At 48.1% G+C, this 17,925-nt stretch overlaps 8 protein-coding genes across 8 annotated transcripts; 5 read left to right on the top strand and 3 right to left on the bottom strand.

Moving 5' to 3' along the window:
* Positions 1 to 496: 496 nt before the first annotated feature.
* Positions 497 to 2,168, bottom strand: N7447_002598 (uncharacterized protein; the record flags this gene model as incomplete). Its single annotated transcript, XM_057226873.1, has 3 exons — positions 497 to 1,408; positions 1,518 to 1,763; positions 1,815 to 2,168. The coding sequence occupies 3 exons, from the start codon at positions 2,166 to 2,168 to the stop codon at positions 497 to 499; spliced, it is 1,512 nt and encodes a 503-aa protein (XP_057090889.1).
* Positions 2,169 to 2,722: 554 nt separating this feature from the next.
* On the top strand, positions 2,723 to 3,155 carry N7447_002597 (uncharacterized protein; the record flags this gene model as incomplete). The annotated part of the gene is given in 2 exon segments (XM_057226872.1): positions 2,723 to 2,737; positions 2,751 to 3,155. The coding sequence occupies 2 exon segments, from the start codon at positions 2,723 to 2,725 to the stop codon at positions 3,153 to 3,155; spliced, it is 420 nt and encodes a 139-aa protein (XP_057090888.1).
* Positions 3,156 to 4,253: 1,098 nt separating this feature from the next.
* N7447_002596 (uncharacterized protein) lies at positions 4,254 to 5,761 on the top strand (the record flags this gene model as incomplete). Its single annotated transcript, XM_057226871.1, has 3 exons — positions 4,254 to 4,429; positions 4,485 to 4,721; positions 4,777 to 5,761. 3 exons carry the CDS (start codon positions 4,254 to 4,256, stop codon positions 5,759 to 5,761), a joined length of 1,398 nt encoding a protein of 465 aa, XP_057090887.1.
* A 635-nt stretch (positions 5,762 to 6,396) lies between these two features.
* N7447_002595 (uncharacterized protein) lies at positions 6,397 to 6,837 on the top strand (the record flags this gene model as incomplete). Its single annotated transcript, XM_057226870.1, has 2 exons — positions 6,397 to 6,629; positions 6,666 to 6,837. 2 exons carry the CDS (start codon positions 6,397 to 6,399, stop codon positions 6,835 to 6,837), a joined length of 405 nt encoding a protein of 134 aa, XP_057090886.1.
* Positions 6,838 to 6,870: 33 nt separating this feature from the next.
* On the top strand, positions 6,871 to 7,718 carry N7447_002594 (uncharacterized protein; the record flags this gene model as incomplete). The annotated part of the gene is given in 5 exon segments (XM_057226869.1): positions 6,871 to 6,949; positions 7,045 to 7,220; positions 7,270 to 7,383; positions 7,432 to 7,519; positions 7,531 to 7,718. The coding sequence occupies 5 exon segments, from the start codon at positions 6,871 to 6,873 to the stop codon at positions 7,716 to 7,718; spliced, it is 645 nt and encodes a 214-aa protein (XP_057090885.1).
* A 30-nt stretch (positions 7,719 to 7,748) lies between these two features.
* Positions 7,749 to 8,435, top strand: N7447_002593 (uncharacterized protein; the record flags this gene model as incomplete). Its single annotated transcript, XM_057226868.1, has 3 exons — positions 7,749 to 7,772; positions 7,806 to 8,162; positions 8,187 to 8,435. Coding segments are annotated over 3 exons (630 nt in total), but the record flags the coding sequence as incomplete, so codon positions are not given.
* A 2,003-nt stretch (positions 8,436 to 10,438) lies between these two features.
* On the bottom strand, positions 10,439 to 12,331 carry N7447_002592 (HET-domain-containing protein; the record flags this gene model as incomplete). The annotated part of the gene is made up of 1 exon (XM_057226867.1): positions 10,439 to 12,331. The coding sequence occupies one exon, from the start codon at positions 12,329 to 12,331 to the stop codon at positions 10,439 to 10,441; it is 1,893 nt and encodes a 630-aa protein (XP_057090883.1).
* Positions 12,332 to 14,309: 1,978 nt separating this feature from the next.
* On the bottom strand, positions 14,310 to 17,501 carry N7447_002591 (phosphatase family protein; the record flags this gene model as incomplete). Its single annotated transcript, XM_057226866.1, has 1 exon — positions 14,310 to 17,501. One exon carries the CDS (start codon positions 17,499 to 17,501, stop codon positions 14,310 to 14,312), a length of 3,192 nt encoding a protein of 1,063 aa, XP_057090882.1.
* Between the last annotated feature and the right edge of the window lie 424 nt (positions 17,502 to 17,925).

The raw sequence follows: 17,925 nt of genomic DNA, 5'->3' as shown, positions 1-17,925 counted from the left end.
CAACCCTTACAGGAATTTGGAGAGCCGATCCCTATCCTCGGGTTGCACCGAAGGATCGGCGACCCGTACCGACCGAGCCCCCTTGCGGGAGGTACGGGAATTAAGGGGGAAGACTCGCCCAATGGCTGGCAGGTTTACTACATCACCACTGGAAGCAGAGTAAGGAGCATCAGCCTACGGTGTGAGCGGCTGGATTTTAGGTAGAACTTCGAATGTGGATAACCGACTTCTGTTATAAATCTTTTTCTTTCTTTTGTCCCCAATTTTTACTCAAAGGCCACCTGCTCTTAAACTTTATTTGTACCTATCAGTAATGCTTTGTTGAATTCACTGTGATATTGCAGCGTAAACCCCCAAAGCAATAGATAGATGTATATACCGCTTATTTTACGTGATCTGTACACACAACTCTAATCCAGAAGTATTTCTCGGCCTTTTAGACCGACATGACGTAGACAAAAGTTCAATAACCGATGAAATGTGACTAGATCAAGAATCAGGTGTCCCTTTGCATAACAGAGCACATCCAGGCACCACCGTGGCTAATTGCACATACTGAACCGGGACTACTGCGCCAAACTCCGATGCCCAGGAACTCCCCGTGCACGGCATGATAAGTTCCAACAATGGGAAGACATTGTAACCCCGCCTTCTCCTGGAGAAAAACCTCATATTTAGCTTGTCTTATCCGGCGCTGGATGACCATGGTACTTCCTTGAGGAGACAAATATGGAGATTTCATGCCTTCCAGGCAAGTCATCCATGACTCAAAAGTCATGTCATCTCCAAAGAGGATTCCTTCTCCTTTGCCTCCTCTCACAGGCTTAAGAATATACTCGTCCTTGAGACTTGGCTGAAGCCGGCATTCTTCAAGAAGTCGAGCCATCAAGGTAGATCCAGGGAGTATTGTGTGACAGATCCCCCGATCTAGCAAACTTGCTTCACTGGGGAGAAGAATTTTTCTCACCACGAGAGAATCAAGCTCCTCCAGGACAATGCCAAGCATCCGTTTATCGTGTACCAAGAGCACTGTGCGCATGTCATTAAAGCATCGCAGGCTGACTTGCTGAAGCATTTCGTCACTGAGAGCGAGTATCTCGTCTTGGTGTAGTTCCAGCCCAACCTGATTGATCTCCTCGAGGATTTCACCGGCTTCAGTGTGCAACAATGTGGCGTTTGATTCATTGGCTGGGGAATGAGGATCTACCAAGCAGTACAACTTGTATCCACCACGTGATTGGTGGCATGGAATCAATTTTAACTCTTCCGGCGCGATGAAGCGTATGCGTTGTCCAAGATGCTGGCTCGCGTAATGAGCGTATAGATGAATGTCATATCCATGCTCTTTGCCCTTGAGAAGATATACAGGACTTTGGGGGTCGTAAAGACGCTGGAGCCCGTTAAGGATCTATCAGATCGGTAAGCCTTGCCTGCCAAAAAAAAAAAAAAGAAAAGAAAAGAAAAGAGCAAAATGTGATAACATTCACGCATTTGACCGGAGAATAAAATTGAAATACCTTTCGGGGATTCGTTCCACCCATGATTTCACTGCGACAGATACCCATATCCAAAAGAGCTTTTTGGCCCAATGCGCTCAGCATATAGCCATTCCAGCTGAAACGAGCATTGATCTCGCAGATGCGGAAGTTTTCAACACAGCCATTTGTGAGATCCACTGGCTCTTCGACAAGAAAATCAGGTCTCCAAGATCCCATGCACTCCTTGAAGGGACGTATATCACCCGTTTCTTGTGAGTCCAGCCACTAGGCACCGTCAGTATCTAGTTTGTATTTCTTTTTGATTGGGATACTTACACGAAGAAGCTTTTCCTCCCTTGGTTGCAAAGGCATACGCTCTGAAAGTCGTGCCGCCTTATCGCTCCACCATCTTGAGACAATGTCGGTAATTGCTTTTACCAGTGCCTCATTGAGCTCCAGTAGCTGTCGCTGATGCAAGCTGTTCACCAATATAGGAAAGGGGCAACTGGAAAGATGGCAATTACCGGTCCATGTATCTGCGGGGCAAATCTTGACGAGACTGTTGTGCAAAGCGTCCCTTGAGCAGTCGCGGGTAATAGAATCAACATCTGCTGGTGAACTAATCACAGCTTGACCAGTCTTCGAAGTAGTGGCACAGATACAACGGAGTTTATCTTGAGGAGGTCTCATGGCTGCGGAGGGGAGTGAATGAGAAAGCTAAATCTGCCGCTGGACAGAAGAAGATTCATATAGTGCCACGCTAAACCCCTTTTTATAACGGCGATATCGACGTACCTAGCCTCGTCACTACCTTTTTTGGCATTTTGAAAGCCGATTTTCCCCATGTAAGGGGTGTCGTGAATGTCGTCAGTGGTATGCCAAATGCATTGCGTGGGTTTAAAGAGATAAATCGCCCACCTCGACTTTAAAAATCATCAGCGTTTACAGCTTTAGATTCCCAGTCTACGATGTCGCCTGACTTTTATTCGCTGTCCGATATTTTGGAGGTTGCTAGTAGCACCCCTTTTACTCCGACACCGAATACCCTCCCACACGAGAGCAGATACCCACAATCCTCGAAACCGCTCGGGCGAAAGAAAGTAGGGTTCAGCTCAAGTCATTCCCCATTACAAGGAAAGACTCCTTGTGCGTATTTCGTTCAAATTATTGCCCGGCGAGCTATTACTAAACACAGATTAGATACCACCAAATTGCTCGTCTGACAGTAGACAAAGATCCACGAAATGGCTATCGCCAAGGTACATATATCAGCACAACAGGAGGGGGATCTGGAGGTCCACCAATGGTCTTTGCCACAGATTCTCTCGAGAATCGGCAGCAGCGCGCGGTGATAGGAAAACTGCTCCGGGAATGTGGTCTGATAGAGCCGGGGACTGGGTGCTGACTTTGCACGTATCTGGCCGTTTGTACCGGTATTATGAACTTTTCGATGGAAATTATTTGAGCACTTCTGATACTGATCCACTTGACAGGGCGATCGACTTGATGACAGAGCTCTTCGAAAACGCGGGTGCAGCCGTGTTGTGTGCTGGTCCCGACATGGCTCATCACGCTGTATGTGAGGCACTTATTCAGTTTCAAGCAAATGCTATCGCAGGAGATGTCAGTCAGCTCCTCCAATTAGCAACCTATATGAACACTCTGGAAGAGGAGTAGAGAAAAGATATCATGATCAACAAGATCATCTACACGTCGGAGTCCATGACAGCGTCGCAAAGAGAATTCCTTGTCTCGGTATTTGGGAACATGACCATTTGCTTTGGCATTGGCAGTGCGGAGGCAGGGCCTTGGGGTGTCTCAACTACAGCATTGATGGACATTCCTAAGGATAGCTATACCGAATTTATCATTGATCGGCGTACCATTCTTTTGGAGGTACTCCCCTTCTCAGCTGCGAGCAACGATGCATGAGAGACATCTGATTCGCTCTCCCTATGCGCGGACCATGTCCCTTTAGGCCAACGAGGTCGCTTAGTCCAGACATCCTTACAGCGCCTACGTAACCCTCTTGTTCGATATTTATGTGGTGACGTGGCATCTCTTCATATGATGCCCCCAGAATTCCTCGCAAAGCTGCCAATTCAGAACGCCGACCATTACCGGTTAGTTCGAATCTACGGTCGCGACCAGCGCTCCAGCTTTACTTGGTATGGCGAGTATTTTGACTTCAGCACAGTCAATTCCTTCATGACAAACGAGCAGTGGAATATACTACAGCGGCAGATTATCCTGCGAGACACACAGCCCAAGGGAGCGGGAATAATCCTCGATGTTCGAGTTTTATGTGGGCTGCACGTACCGGGAAAGCATGCAAGTGAGAAGGAACTGGCATCAAAGATGAAGGAACTGGCATTCAAGATGAGGGAATTCTTTTTGGTATTTGAGTTCAATCAGGAATTGTTTAGTTTGACGTTTATACAAGATTCAGAGGGGTTCATACGGAGCAAAACAGGGCGCAAGGTGATGCGATTCGTCGAACTGACTGCTTAGGCGTCATTTAAAGCAATGTTATTTAGTGCAGTCTGGTATTTGTTTCTTACTAATGCCTTGCAGCCCTGCAAGGTTTACTGATTTACACATCATCTCGAGGCGTCTGTAGGAATCCCGCCTGCACCACATGCGCATCCGCTTATATCCCTTACATTGATCATGCCGAGTGGCGCCTTTTTTCAATCTCAATTTCTGCTTCTCCCACTGCTCTTTATAAAAAACCTACGAGACTTTGTCAGGGTACTTGCCCCAGTCAGCCTCGATATGACCCAGCAATTTTACACATTGGGCGACGTTGCCGCAGTCGCTCGGAAACACCCTTTCTACAATCCCAGTGTGAAATATCCACTTTTTCCTCACGAAGTTGGGGATGTCATCAAATCAACGCCTCTTGATAACGATTGGTTCTCCCATTTTCCAATCATCGAGAAAAAGAACATGTATACTTTCCCCGAAAAGGCCTATGGCATCATTTCCAAAGCTAATTCTACAAAGTTTCCCAGTCATTGAGCGTCTGGCAGAAGATGATTCGCCAGAAAACAGCTTCCGCCAAAGTTCTTACACCAGTGTTACGGGTGGAGGCTGGAGCCGTGGGGTTCCAATGCTATTCTTAACCGACAGTGGTGAAAATCGGCGCCAACGAGAGAGTATTGGTGCCTTGATAAAAGCAATAGGAATTGTGCAGCCCACTGACTGGATATTGAATATTCATGTTTCTGGATACTTGTATCGGTTGGTTTCCGAAATGTGGCACCGATGGCTATGCTTATAACATGACATTTTCCAGGTCTCTCGACTTGCTGACGGATAGTCTCGAATATGCGGGGGGAACGATCCTCTGCGCTGGTGGAGATATGTCCGCTGAGCTAGTTACCAAAACTCTGATACAGTACCGATGCAACTTCCTTACCGGCCCCGTCACCGAGCTCATTAAGCTATCTCGGCACATAGCTAGCCTACCCGCCGATATTCGCAGCCAAATTCGAATCACCAAGGTTCTGTACACCTCCGAGCCACTGTTACAGTCACAGCGGGACCTTTTGGTAGAAATCTTCCATGCTCCCGCAATATATTCCGGCCTAGGCAGTGCCGAGGCTGGATTCTGGGCTGTTTCCAATCCACAGCTTGCCACACATGATGGAGACGAAAATGGTGCGCGCGATGCAGCCGATTTCATATATGATACGCGGGCTATGCACATTGAGATCCTCACTCGCCCGTCGTCCGAGACTACTTGTCCATTACCCCAGCCCGTTGCCGAAGGTGACACTGGTGCTATTGTGCTAACATCTCTGCAACGTCTTCGAAATCCATTGGTGCGATATAACTCTGGGGATATCGGGTCTCTCCATCCGCTTCCAGCCAACGCACAAGCAAAAATTGCCCCAGCGTTTGCACCACATCTACGCTTGCTGCGTATTTACGGCCGAGATAAAGAGTTCAGTTTCAACTGGGGCTCTAACTACTTCCATTATGACACCATTCATGAGATGATGCAAACAGAAGAATTTAGCATCCTCCAGTGGCAGATCATACTCGGTTGGGAAGAAGGTATTAAAGGTGTTGAATATATGGAGGTCCGGATTCTCCGTAAGTCGCCTGAGACTGCCAAAACCTCAATCCTTCCAGAAAAAGAAATAGTGGCCCGGATCAAGTTCAGCTTCCTCGTTATCACCAATCCTTATTTCAGAGTTATCATTGTCAATGATGTGAATGATTTTGAAAGAAGCGGGACTGGTCGGAAGGTCATACGAATGGTTGACTACAGATGAACGATGGACCTCCGAAGCAAGCTGAGTCTTTTAGTATGTTGCCCAGGTGTTTTGTTGTGTGGTATTTCCAAGTTGTATTGTTACGCCAAGCTTTCGAATCCATCTAATTACTGTGAGGATATATTTAGCTATCGAGACTTGTGGAATTTAAGGTGTCCGTAGACCTTGACATTTTCCATGGACTGGCAAAAGTCTGTGACAAGTCCCATTAGTCTTAGTCATTATACTATGTTGAGATTCCATGAATAGATGGTATATACCAAATATGCTCAGATACATAAGGTGGGTTGTTTGCCAGGGGGAAATGTAAGTAGGGCAACGTTAACTAGCGGGTATGAACGTGTGACTAATATCTATAAATTCATCTGTAAGTTACTTACTAACTTAATATATCATATGTCCACGTTGCAGGTGAATATGTGATCTATCAACTTGACGAGTAGAGTGGAGTCGACAAGCACCACGTTAGCCGCGACATCATTCGGCCCGTAAGTTCTTTTGCTTAGTGATTCTCCCATGCTGATATCCAGGCCAGCACCGAGGTAGGCTTTGTGGCCGATTCGATCCCAGGGCCCGAAGATGGCCCCTGTTAGAACTATCTGCAGTTATTTGATAGTGTTCGACCATATGTTTAGATGAAACCTATCAGCGAGACTGAACCACTTTACGAATGCGTTTATCTGGCCGGTCATCCGGCTTTAACCACATCCAATTCAGACGACCCGCCCGGGTCTTTCCACTCTAAGGATATATTTATTCCTCATCCTACGATCCCGGGGCGATGGAAGTTTTTGTTACGACTGGATGACCGCATTACCCTCGTTAATGGCGAAAAAGTCTTGCCACTTTCCATTGAAGGCTACGTCAAGTAACATCCGCTAGTCCATAAAGCGGTGGTGGTGAGAGTGGGTAAAGGCACTCCGGGTCTTCTAATCCTGCGCTCCGAGGAAGCTAGGGCCCATTCTCTGTCGAATGAAGACTACCTTAATGCGATCTGGCCGTCGATTAAAGAGGCCAATTGCTACGCAGAGGCTTTTGCTCAAATCTCACGGGACATAGTGGCGATTCTGCCATAGACCGTAAATTTCCATCGAATAGACAAAGGGTCTATGGTCCGAGCACAGGTCTACCGACAATATGCTGAGTTGATCGAGACCTTGTATACTGCGGAAGCATGCGCCGATGCGGGTCTCTAACTTGACCTGGCCGAGACGTAGTCTCACCTTCTTCAACTGTGTTAGGATAAACTCGGCATCCCTATCACTCTCCGAGTCAAAACTTAGTGTTTGAACTGGGTAACATATCGCAGCTGGCCCAGTATATCTGTGCGTTGCAGAGCGGAAGTGTCATATCCACAGCCGAAGACACTGTTTCACTCATGAATAACCTGATTAAGAGATACTCCCTGTTTCGGAAATATCTGCCGTGTCCGGAAACCCCACGGAGGATAAAGAGCGTAGTAAGTAAATGTAATTCTGACTCTGATCCATCGATCTGACAATGCAAAGCTGTTAACAGGAGCAACTGGTTCAGTGGGCGCACACGTGCTGTTTGAACTGCTGAACGATGACTCGGTGTCGACCGTATACTGTCTCACGCGGAAGTCATCTCCGCTGAAGGCAGTACACCGCAGCCTATTCGAGAGGGGCCTGCTGCTCTCGCCGGAATAGACATCAAAGGTCGTGGGTCTGAATGGCTCACTGGACCGGCCTGATTTTCGCCTAGACCCAGTGGGGAGGGTCGGATCTTTCGTCATATGTAAGACTCAGTGTCTCTGATCATCCATACCGCATGGCCGGTTAACTTTAACCTCCCTCTCACCCACTTCGAGCCCCACATCCGGGGACTCTATAACCTTATTGGGTTTTCGCTTTCGGTTCGAAGACTCGAGCCTGCGGTCATGATGTTCTGCTCTTCTATCTCTTCGGCGCTGGGTGCCTCCTCTGCCACGATCTAAGAGGAGCCACTCGACCTCGATAGCGCGGTAATGGGCTACGGCCAGTCCAAGTTAGTGGGAGAAAAGATGATAAGCCTTATACGCTAGTTAGGAGCCAGGACATATTCTCTCAGAATTAGTCAAGTCTCGGGACTTTCAAAGAAAGGACTGTGGAATGAATCCGAGGTAATCTCTTTAATGATACGATCGGCACTGACCCTGAGAGCCCTGCCTAAACTATGTCAGGAGTGCTCGTGGCTCCCGGTGGACAAGTTGGCTTTAGTAGTGCTCGAGTTAGCTGAATCATGCTCTGCGCCTGACCGCGATGTTAGACTAAATCGCGTGTCCGACCCCTCTGGAGTGGCCTATATTAACAACTCGATCTATCACGTGTATAACTCGCGCGGTTTTCCTTGGTCTGAGCTACTGGCGGCCCTTAGACGAAACGGATTTCAGTTTCAGATAGTGACGTTTAAAGAGTGGATTTAGTTGCTCCGCGAAAGCGAGGCACGGAGTGAAGAGAATATTAACCCGGCAGTCAATCTGATCCATCACTATGAAATGATACATGGTGCCGAGTCTCCCATAAGGCAGAACGGGACGAGGGTGTTCATGACGGACAAGGCTGAAAGAGAAAGCGTGACTCTACGCAATGGTCGCTTGAGTATTGTCGAAGACGGAATCTTGGACTGCTATGCCCGGAATTGGTTTATGAGGTGGATGACCTTTTTAAGTAGAATGTATGGGGTACATAGTATAGAGAGGGTACATAGTATAGAGAGGGTACATAGTATAGAGAGGGTACATAGTATAGAGAGGGTACATAGTATAGAGAGGGTACATAGTATAGAGAGGGTACATAGTATAGAGAGGGTACATAGTATAGAGAGGGTACGTAGTATAGAGAGTGAGATGTTTCTGTTACAGTAGGAGGGCGCAGACAGCCATCATCTTGGAAGTTAAGATTTCGAATTCCCTTGCGTAGACAATAATAGCCTTGATCTGCAGCTAAAATCCCTTCCACAGGCCATAAAAGTAAGAGAGGCTAGGTCGATTTTCTTTTTTACTTCATTTCAAAAACATAGGAATCGCCGTGGGCCCGAGACAACTAAAACAGTACAAGACTTCCGGACTCGAGTTGTAAATATACCAAAAGCACACTTGGATTTGTTACAAAGGCAAGTAACAGTAGTATAGGGAATAATTGATAATCTCAGTTCACCCCGTCGGCAGCACAAAGCCGGGCTGACCTTTAATCAGGGGGCTGGATCAGCTATACATTGGAGTCGAGATGCGGTAAGCACGCGCTCACCTGTTCAGTTGGAAATAAACTTAAGGATCTCCACAATAAAGCTGTTTATTTGTGAAATGAAAAACTTATCAGTTCCTCCATTATTGTTTAAGGATGGACAAAAATGTTGATCTAGCAAAAAGGAACTGGTGTGTCGACTTGAATGACCAATTGCTGTATTGAACGAGATCGATGCGTTTAGTCCGTGGTAACCCAGGAGGCATTTTTGAGGGTGTGACCTTCCGGTTAATTTCTGCCATATTTCTATGTTTATTTGCCATGCAAGGTAAAGAGAAATTGTGAATCACTGGTCAAAGGCTACAGAGACTGAGGACATTAGACCGACCAGCATTATAACCAGTTTCCCTCGGCGGTAGAATTGATCAGACGGTTTCTACCGAAATGAACAGAAAATGCTGAGACAAGCCCGGCGCAACCGGTTTAATATAAATACATCTTTTAGCCTTTAAAATCTGCTGGGTTTTGTTTCAGTTTCCTGCGTACGCTGAGTCTGAGATAAACATCTCTCAACCTAAATCAGAATCGCACGAGTTTGCAGCGTTAGCGCGCGGTTAACATGGCATATTCCTTAGTTTACTGTATACCCTTTGATTGAGTTTCTTGCCTAGTATATCAAATATGAACAGTATACTTTCCCGCTGTGTTTTCCCAAGATTTAAGATTGATAATAACGTGTGTATGTATTAGTCAGTAAATGAGCCGACGGTGTACGAGACTGAACTCGCTAATGCCCGTGGGCTGAAAGGAGGTTGATAGCTTGCGCCGGGCTCCCTAAGCTTGCCCATGGGCGAGGAGTTATTGTAAAACTATCCAATTCCAATATTTTAGATATCAACTTGCTTGATTTTGAATTCTCCTACATTCAGCACAAAAAGCCAAAAATCTCTAGACACAGGTTGTCGTGCCTGTAACCTAAATACTTCAAAATTACAACCCAAAATGCATAAAGTATCCAGGTCACGGGCTCCCAATTGTTTGACCTATTTGTCAAACCGCGGTTAACCACATGCGGTTTCTGGCAGCGGCATAACCGACCGCAGTGAGGAGAATCCCTACCCTCAACCGCGTTTTTGCGGTTACCTAAACGCACCGCAGCGGTCAGACCGCGGTTGCTGCCGAGCTCTAAGCTCCAGTACCTTCTTAGCCACGTAAGATAGCCTTACCAACATGTAGCATCTGTGGAACGAAGGGTCATAAATTGACTACATGTCCTCGTAGAACTAGTCTTTGGCTTATTGAATTTAATGGCGTTTTGGTTGAGATAAATGCAATAAAAATTGATAGGCTTGGTGGGGTGCGCCACTCGCTTCGGTGCGCCGCTCGCACGTGAAATACGTTATCCGGTGCTATTTGTCATCGGAAAGAACCAGACAAGGAGCTATTTCAACCTGTCTTTATTGCCTATGAATATCCATAACAAAGTATAGCTCTAAAACCCACCCGCCAGCATCCCAACCGCCGACGCCAGAGTCCCTGCCGCAATGGTTCCACTAACAACCGCACCGACTTTTTGCCCTGATGTGTCTTTCTGTGGTTTCTTGGGAGTATGACGGACGACTTTGGGCTGAGTTGGCGGTCTAATAACCCGGCGACTAGGGGAAGGAGGACGGACTGCCGGAGAAATGTAAGTCTCTCCTCTGCTCAAAGGCAGCGAAGCGGAGTGTTCATCATCCTTGTTCTGACTCTCCTGGTCCTTTTTGGCCAACTCAAGTTGAAGAACAAAATATTTCCCACCATGAAACACATGCACGCTGGTAACAATCCGAACCGAGACATGTTCGAGCCGGATCCATCGTCCGGGTGGTACAGGAGAAAATAATGGCTGTATTTCGGACAGAGTAATGGATGCCTCTGGCGCAATGAAGTTGGATATTTCCGTGTCAATCGCGCTGAACCCGATATTATAGTCCGCCATAGAGCCAAACATAATGCATATATGACTACCAGTAACGCCATTCTTCAGTAGAAGTGCTCCAGCCAACTGTTTCCTTGACTTTGGAATCGAAAATGTTGGCCGACAATGTGATGGCACCCAACTGCGTGCAGCGGCACGGGCATCAATTAAAAATTTTGGTTCCTTTCCCGAGTGCTGTATCGCTGGGCCAGTGTTGAATGTCTTCGTCGTCGTTCCTGATGGTGGCAACGTACTGATCATGTGATACTGTTCCTCATAACATGGGCCAGTTCCAAGGACCACGATATGATGCGGGAACATCCCACCTCCGCCGAAGACTGTTGATGGGCCCATCGTCGGCTGGCGCACATATATTGTGCGAAGTGGTCCGCGATTGCGGGTCAGATGGCAGATCTTATGTGCCTGAGTCCGAGCATATTGATCATCCCCGCTGGATAGCTTCTGTATATTGACACCAATGAAGGTGTCGTCGTTGGGGTCATCAGGGACAGGACAGTTCAGCGCCGCCACATCGAGCAATGGGTATTGTTGGTCAGGTTGAATAGGAAGCTCAATCCGCAGTCCTCGGTTTGTCATCGCATATGGGGGTCGTGATTCCCAGCTTTCATACGATAACATTGTCCTTGAATTGGCGAATTGTGCTGGAGACGTCGCCAGGAGACCATACAGTGCATCCGGTTTTGCTTCAGGGTCACACCATGCGAAGAGCGACTGGTCGTCTGAATTCCGCATGATTTCTTCTTCTAGACGAATAAAGGCTCGAGCGCCTTCGCCATAAAGTAGTGGCATATTCACACTAAAGATCCCCAACAGGCAATAGGATATGTCTTCGGGACGGCTTGTCTGCCGATTCGCTGCCCACGACATCCGTTGAGCAATGCTAGCACATTCCAATTCCCGATACTGGCAGAGGTACTCGACGCCAATACCCGTGATGTCGGAGATAGCATCACACAGGTCCATTTTGCTGCCAAGTCGAACCCAATTGCGCGAGAAAAAGACCACATTGCCAGGAGCGATGAGCTCTTGCAAAGTGAAACCTCGCGTAAACCAACGACAGGAGGCCATTTGGTTTACGTCCTCATCCATATCGGCTAAATACACATAGCAAACCTGCGCCTGCTGATACCAGCGGAACATGGAGTTGAGACATTCTGAAAGCTCGGCGCTGCTCTCTTTATTGATGCAGCATGTATCCACCCAGATATATTCGAGCCCATCACGAAGAGCCTGCTGTGCCGTATATTCGACCTTCTTATACCCGGACTTAGTCAATGCAGTCCCCTTGCCAATGTCTTCGAATAAGACCTCGCCCTCCTCCCATGTGTGCGAGAGGATTGCATAGGGAGGAATTTTGTCAGGGGTGAAATCAAGTAGGCGTAAGGTTGTGGCTTCTAGCAATCGCATGACTTGTTGCTGCAATAAGGAGGTTGGTTTCTTCTATCGGTAAGTTGTGTGAGGTTCATAACAGCTGGCAATCGAACTGACGAGGCTCTCATTAATACCGGGAGCAGGGCTTAGCCACGGGCCTACGACGACCCGTGTCATGTGATTTTATGTCCATCCATATGAGATACTAAGAGAATCGCATGGTTGTCATTGGTTATATCTAAGTGCGGTCAAGTAGACTAAAATTACATAATCCACTTCCTAGCGAATAGTTACCCGGTGTGAAGAAACGAAGTCAAATTGATTCAATACTGACTAAGTCGACATGCTGTTTACAAAAAGCTTGGAGAAGGGAAGGAATGAAGCAAGCGGGACAATAATAAGGATGACGGGCAAGGCGGTGGCAGAACGGAAGCGTGCGGAGACGGAAGGGCCATATATGTAGTAGGAAGCGGGTCTAACCCGTTACACACTATCGTGAATGTCCCGTCTCCACATACCGTGAAGCTAAGTGTTCCGCACGGGATCCACCCTATCTTCTATATAGATCTAATACGACCTGCGGCATTAGACCCCCTCCCCTCCTAGGCCGTAGATAACACCTAACCCCCGTTAATTATCGTTAATAACGAATTAGAATGGGAGGTTAAAGAGATCCTAGCCGCACGCACACGGAGGGTCGGGAGAGGTCATTAACGTGAAGTATTAGTAAAATGGGTTAGTTTTACGGAGTAAACGTGGCAAAGATTAGATGATCTAGAAGACTGCGCTGCGTTAGACACATTTAAAGAACGTTACGGAAGCGCCTAAATGAGTGATGGGCCTCAGGGAACGCACCCCTACGTACGCACGGGTGCCCTCTGTATACGGACGGGTATTCCCTATACACCACGGGAAGGAGGGGGGTATGGGGGTATTATAACGGGCTAGTGCACGTGACCTTCTGCCCACCTTTCATCTACGCTCGACCCCGTTAGTTCCTACTTCTCTCCTTAAGCTTTTAGATAACTGCAAACGGCTTAGTTAGTTTGAATCAAGACTGGCTACGTCCCTTCACACGAAGCTTAATATTCAGCTTCGAACCCCGACCCCCCTCCTCCGAGCAGAGGAAGCGATTAGGACCTAAAAACGCCCTCGAACTACGTATAATTATAAAAGCAAGCTTCGTTAATTAAAGCTTTATTTCGTCCTAGATCGAGGAGCCCTCCGAGCCCGCTAAATTACGCGATAAATCAGGTTTTAAAGGCCTGTTAAATCACTATGCAGTCCGCTGCTTTTCTTAAGAAAGAAGTAAGCGATATACGCGACGCTAACGAGAAGCAGAAGTAAAAGCGCACTCGATCCCGAAGGCAGATACCTGCCGAAGAAGGCCTCTCAGTTTAAGAAGCTTCTCAATTAATTACCGAGCCAGTGGAAGCACTGGAAGCACCTCCCTCCCCTCCACGAAGAAGCCTTTCGCCGGCTTTATAACCACGTATGCGGGCCTCCCCAAAGCGTAGTGGTTGTGGAGAAATAGGGCATAAAATTAACAGATGCCTAGCTAGATAAATCAATTTAGTTGAATTAATTTAATGGTGTTTTGGTTGAGATAAATATAGTTGAATTCGAGATAAATATAGTTGAATTCAATGGTTTGGGTTGGGTGCGCAGCTCGCTTGTGAAATACGTTATCAATTCCCGTCATGCCCAGTGAGCGAATCGAATGCTTATGTAATACTCATGGGCGTGCTCAGTTGCACTCAGTGAGCAAAAAGCGGCAAGGCCTCAGCACTAAAGCAGAAAGGGAAGGCCAAGAAGTGGCAGAGGAAATCAAGTACATAGGGACTTGAGCACTTTGTACAGTATTATACATCGAGACAATGTGATGTGATCAAAAAACTTCAAAAGTCAAGTCGGAAGGAGTCAAAACATGCCTGGGGATCAAACCTCATAGCCCAGGGGTAGACCGCGAGACAGGGGGAAAATCCCACAAACTTCTTCACTGCATTAGAAAAAATCATGACCGGCCCCCAGATGGACCTCGATCATCCACCGCAATCATCTTTAAGAATGGTTCAATGATTGATCGCCTCCGTTCTTCAGACATACGGCGCTCTTTCTCTTTAGGCGGCAGGGGAGCAGAAATAAGGACGAGTGAAAGTATAGATGCTAGAGCAGTCTCGACTGCTTGTCGACGTGCTATCGAAGGGTTCTGACTCGTGGGGTCAGGGCTCGTGCTAGTGGATGTGTTCGTGGGACGGTTCTTGCGGCGGAAACTGCCGCTGGTTATGAAGGCAGTAGCGGAAGCCGGAGTAGGAGATTGAGCTTGATCCAGGCTTTCGGTTTCAGGTTGCTTATCTGCCGGCTCTTTGGCCTCGCCATTTTTCTCTTGTCTGGATAATGGGGCCATCGGTGCAGTGGAGGTTACTGGGGCCACTTCATTGGCGATGCGGGCGAGCATAAAAGTGACAAACGTGAATGATACGCTGTGTGCTGGTGAGTATGCCAAGTGCTCAAGTACCCAGGCCTGGGTTTCTTCCCAGTTTCGGGGGGGTGATTTGCTTTTCTCGCGCGCGATTATCTGCTGCTCCATGTCTTGCCATACTTTCGCGGTAACGACGCCGTCTTTGAGGGCGTTCAGGAAAGTAAAAAGGGTTTCAGATAGGACCTCTAACCGATGGAGAGAGGATAGCTCAGGGGCAAAGACTGAGCCAAGGGGCGTGTTGGTGTCAAGGGCTTCGCGCACGGAAGTTTGCAGCGCAGCACGCGCCTGCGGGTCCTTTAGAGTCCATGTATCAGGCTGGAAGGGCCATGCTCCCCTAGAGAGATCCGTTGCCCATGGGGCTTTATGCTCCTTGGATTCACCATTTGTCATGCTCCATTCTGCAACAGCCCGCTCTGTCAACTCGGAGATGGCTTCAGTTAGTCGGAAAAGCTCACGGGGTGCGGACAAGCGAATTTCCGCGGAACCATCTGTGCTGGATGGGTGAGGGGTGTCGGATTCGACCAAACTTCGAGCACCTGCTTCTGGCATGCGAGTCAACTCGTCAATACTGCAACCGAAGCAGGTGGGTAGCCAACGGCCGTGAACAGAGACAAAGTGGTCACGGCCGCCATCGACATGAAGGATCAGGATGTCTTCTAGTTTGACCTTTCCAATATTAAGCAACCGAACGTGATCGATGCTGCGAACGTAAGCCGTCATATCGACATTCGCTACTTCCCCAGGGAGCAGAGTGTGGCTCTCAGACGAAGAAGTTACCACTTGGCCAGTGTCATGGGTGGTTTCTCCAGACTTGGTGATGTGCATAACAAGCCATGAGGGTGCTGGTGCAATGGTCTCGTCGTCGACATTATGCCGCTCCGCAAATGAAAATCTGGCTACGGTCCCGCTGGTGTTGGCGATGGTTAGGGACCGATGAGCTGGCACATCAAAGGCAATATCGCCGAATTCGATGGCATCAGGGTCTTTCTTTGAATGCTTTTGGTCGCCATATTTATCCACCACAACAGTAAGATCGGGCCGAGCTTCGTTCTCGGCCTTGTCCAATTCACGGGCCACTTCTTGATGAATTTTTGCCTTGAGCTCGCGATTGACCGCATCAAAGCTCAAGGTAAAGATGGCATCCAGAGGCTTGTGGTCCGACGAAAGGATGCCTTGATGCGACACATATTGGTCTAGATGAATTGGATCGGGGGAAGAGTCCAACGATGCAATTGTGACTGCATCGTCATCGGCTTGATCCTCGTCTGATACGTACTCTTCGCTATTTGCACCATCTGCATCAGGGTCATATTCAAACAAGACGTTATCATCGGCAACAGCCTTGTCCAGCCCGCTTGCCTTCATCTCCTCGTCCCTCTTTCGGGCCACCTCCGCCTCCTCGTCGAGCTTCTCATGTCTCAACTTGTCCCGGTGAGTGCGAAAGAGAATCCGATCACACCAGCTAGGACCCCGTTGCTTCTCACTCGAATCAAACATGGCTACACTTCCGACATCATATTTGTATGTTGGCAAGAATGTGATGTGGCCTTCCCGCCAACCCTTATGGAAAGCTGTGCCTTTTCTCCGTTGAAGTCCGAGTTGATCATGTGGGAGGAGCGAGGAAATTGTAGTTTGAAGAGATGCAGGGTCATTATGAGGATCGATCTCTTCGTCGGTGACAGGGTCTGTGGCTGACCCCGTCTCCTCTTCTTCGGGGGGAGAAGAAGGCCACTCATTACCGGAATCGGCCGTAGAGTCCTCCGAATGGCTTGACGACTGCTTTGCTTGGCGCTCTTTGTCGTACTCATTGACAGTGTGTCGGGCGAGGACTTGGCGCACGTCGTCACCAGAGATATCGTCAAGGCGGTAGTTGAGGTCACCAAACCAGAAAGTGAAATCTTCATCTCCAATTGCTTCGCCCGATTCAGCCGATTCGTCACCCTCGGTCCAAACCGAGTCAAATTTAGCACGTTGGGCAATCTGAGAAGAGTCCCAGTTACGTCGCTCTAAACTGCCTTTGTCGGACCCTGCTGCGAGATGACAGTTGATAAAGACCAAACGGGTCGTTTCGCCTAGGACAAGGCGCGTTGCCACGGCGCCCTTGTTTCCCATGTACCCCATCAGCCCGGTACCAACAGAGGTATTATTGATAGAAGATATACTGTCTCCAATGGCGGGCGACGTATATATCAGAAGCAACAAGCCGACCAACTGAATTTCAGAGGCTAGCTGATATCCTCCAGGGAGCGCCTTTTGGACCGCTTCCTTCCAACGCTTGGACGGTGCTAAGTCGACGTACGGTCGGAGCGCTTCCGTTGGGGAAGAGATATCGACCACTTCTTGCAAACCCAAGACGTAGAGGTCTATCTCTTCGGGGCTGTAGCGAAAGGTTCCTTTCTTGGCACCGTCCGGGTCATTCTTGCTGGACGATTGAGATTCTGGATCCCGTGCGTAGTTTGTCCCAGAGAAACTCTCGCACACCCCGTCTCCTTGAACAAACCACCTACCAATGTCTTTTTCGGTGCCGGAGATGCCGGCTACATTCCACGTGCCGACCTTGACTCGGATAGATCGCCGGCGCGTGTACTCAGCTTTCCTTGCTCTGACCGCGCGCGAAAGTGACATAACGTCGAGTCCAGGGTTCTTAATCTCTTCTGCATATTCCGACTCGTGGCCCTTTTGTTCTGACGCGGACGAGGACGAGGTTTGCGATTTGGTGCTCATGGTGTATGGGTATAGGGTGGAATCAACAAGTAAGAGAGCCTCTTCGCCCTCGCTTGGTTATGAGTTCAAGTTTGGTAAGGTGGCAGTATGTAGCGTGGTGTATGTATGAGTGTGTGCGCTTGCGTGGTTCTTAATTCCGACAAGGGAAGATAGGCTGTGAGGGTTATCGCAAGAGAAGAGCAAGGCGATGATCGCTACCATAAGATAAATAGAAGTAATTGAGAGAATCAGCTGTATAATGCGACAATGGCTCGGTCATTTCATCACAGAGGTCCATCCCACCAAGGTTTGGAAAGGTCGTATCGTCAAGACATAGAACACAGGGAATAGAAATAAGTTTTAAAACCAATCTGAAAGGAATCAAATGAATGCCAGTATTCAAATATCCTTGAGGTTCAAAAGAGAAGATGTTCGAGAGTAGAGA

The sequence above is a fragment of the Penicillium robsamsonii genome, assembly GCF_028829455.1.
Source record: "Penicillium robsamsonii strain IBT 29466 chromosome Unknown utg000001l_segment0_segment0, whole genome shotgun sequence".
Lineage (NCBI taxonomy): Eukaryota > Fungi > Ascomycota > Eurotiomycetes > Eurotiales > Aspergillaceae > Penicillium > Penicillium robsamsonii.
Note: the sequence above shows the minus strand (reverse complement) of the source record. Positions and strands in the feature narration are given on the sequence as shown.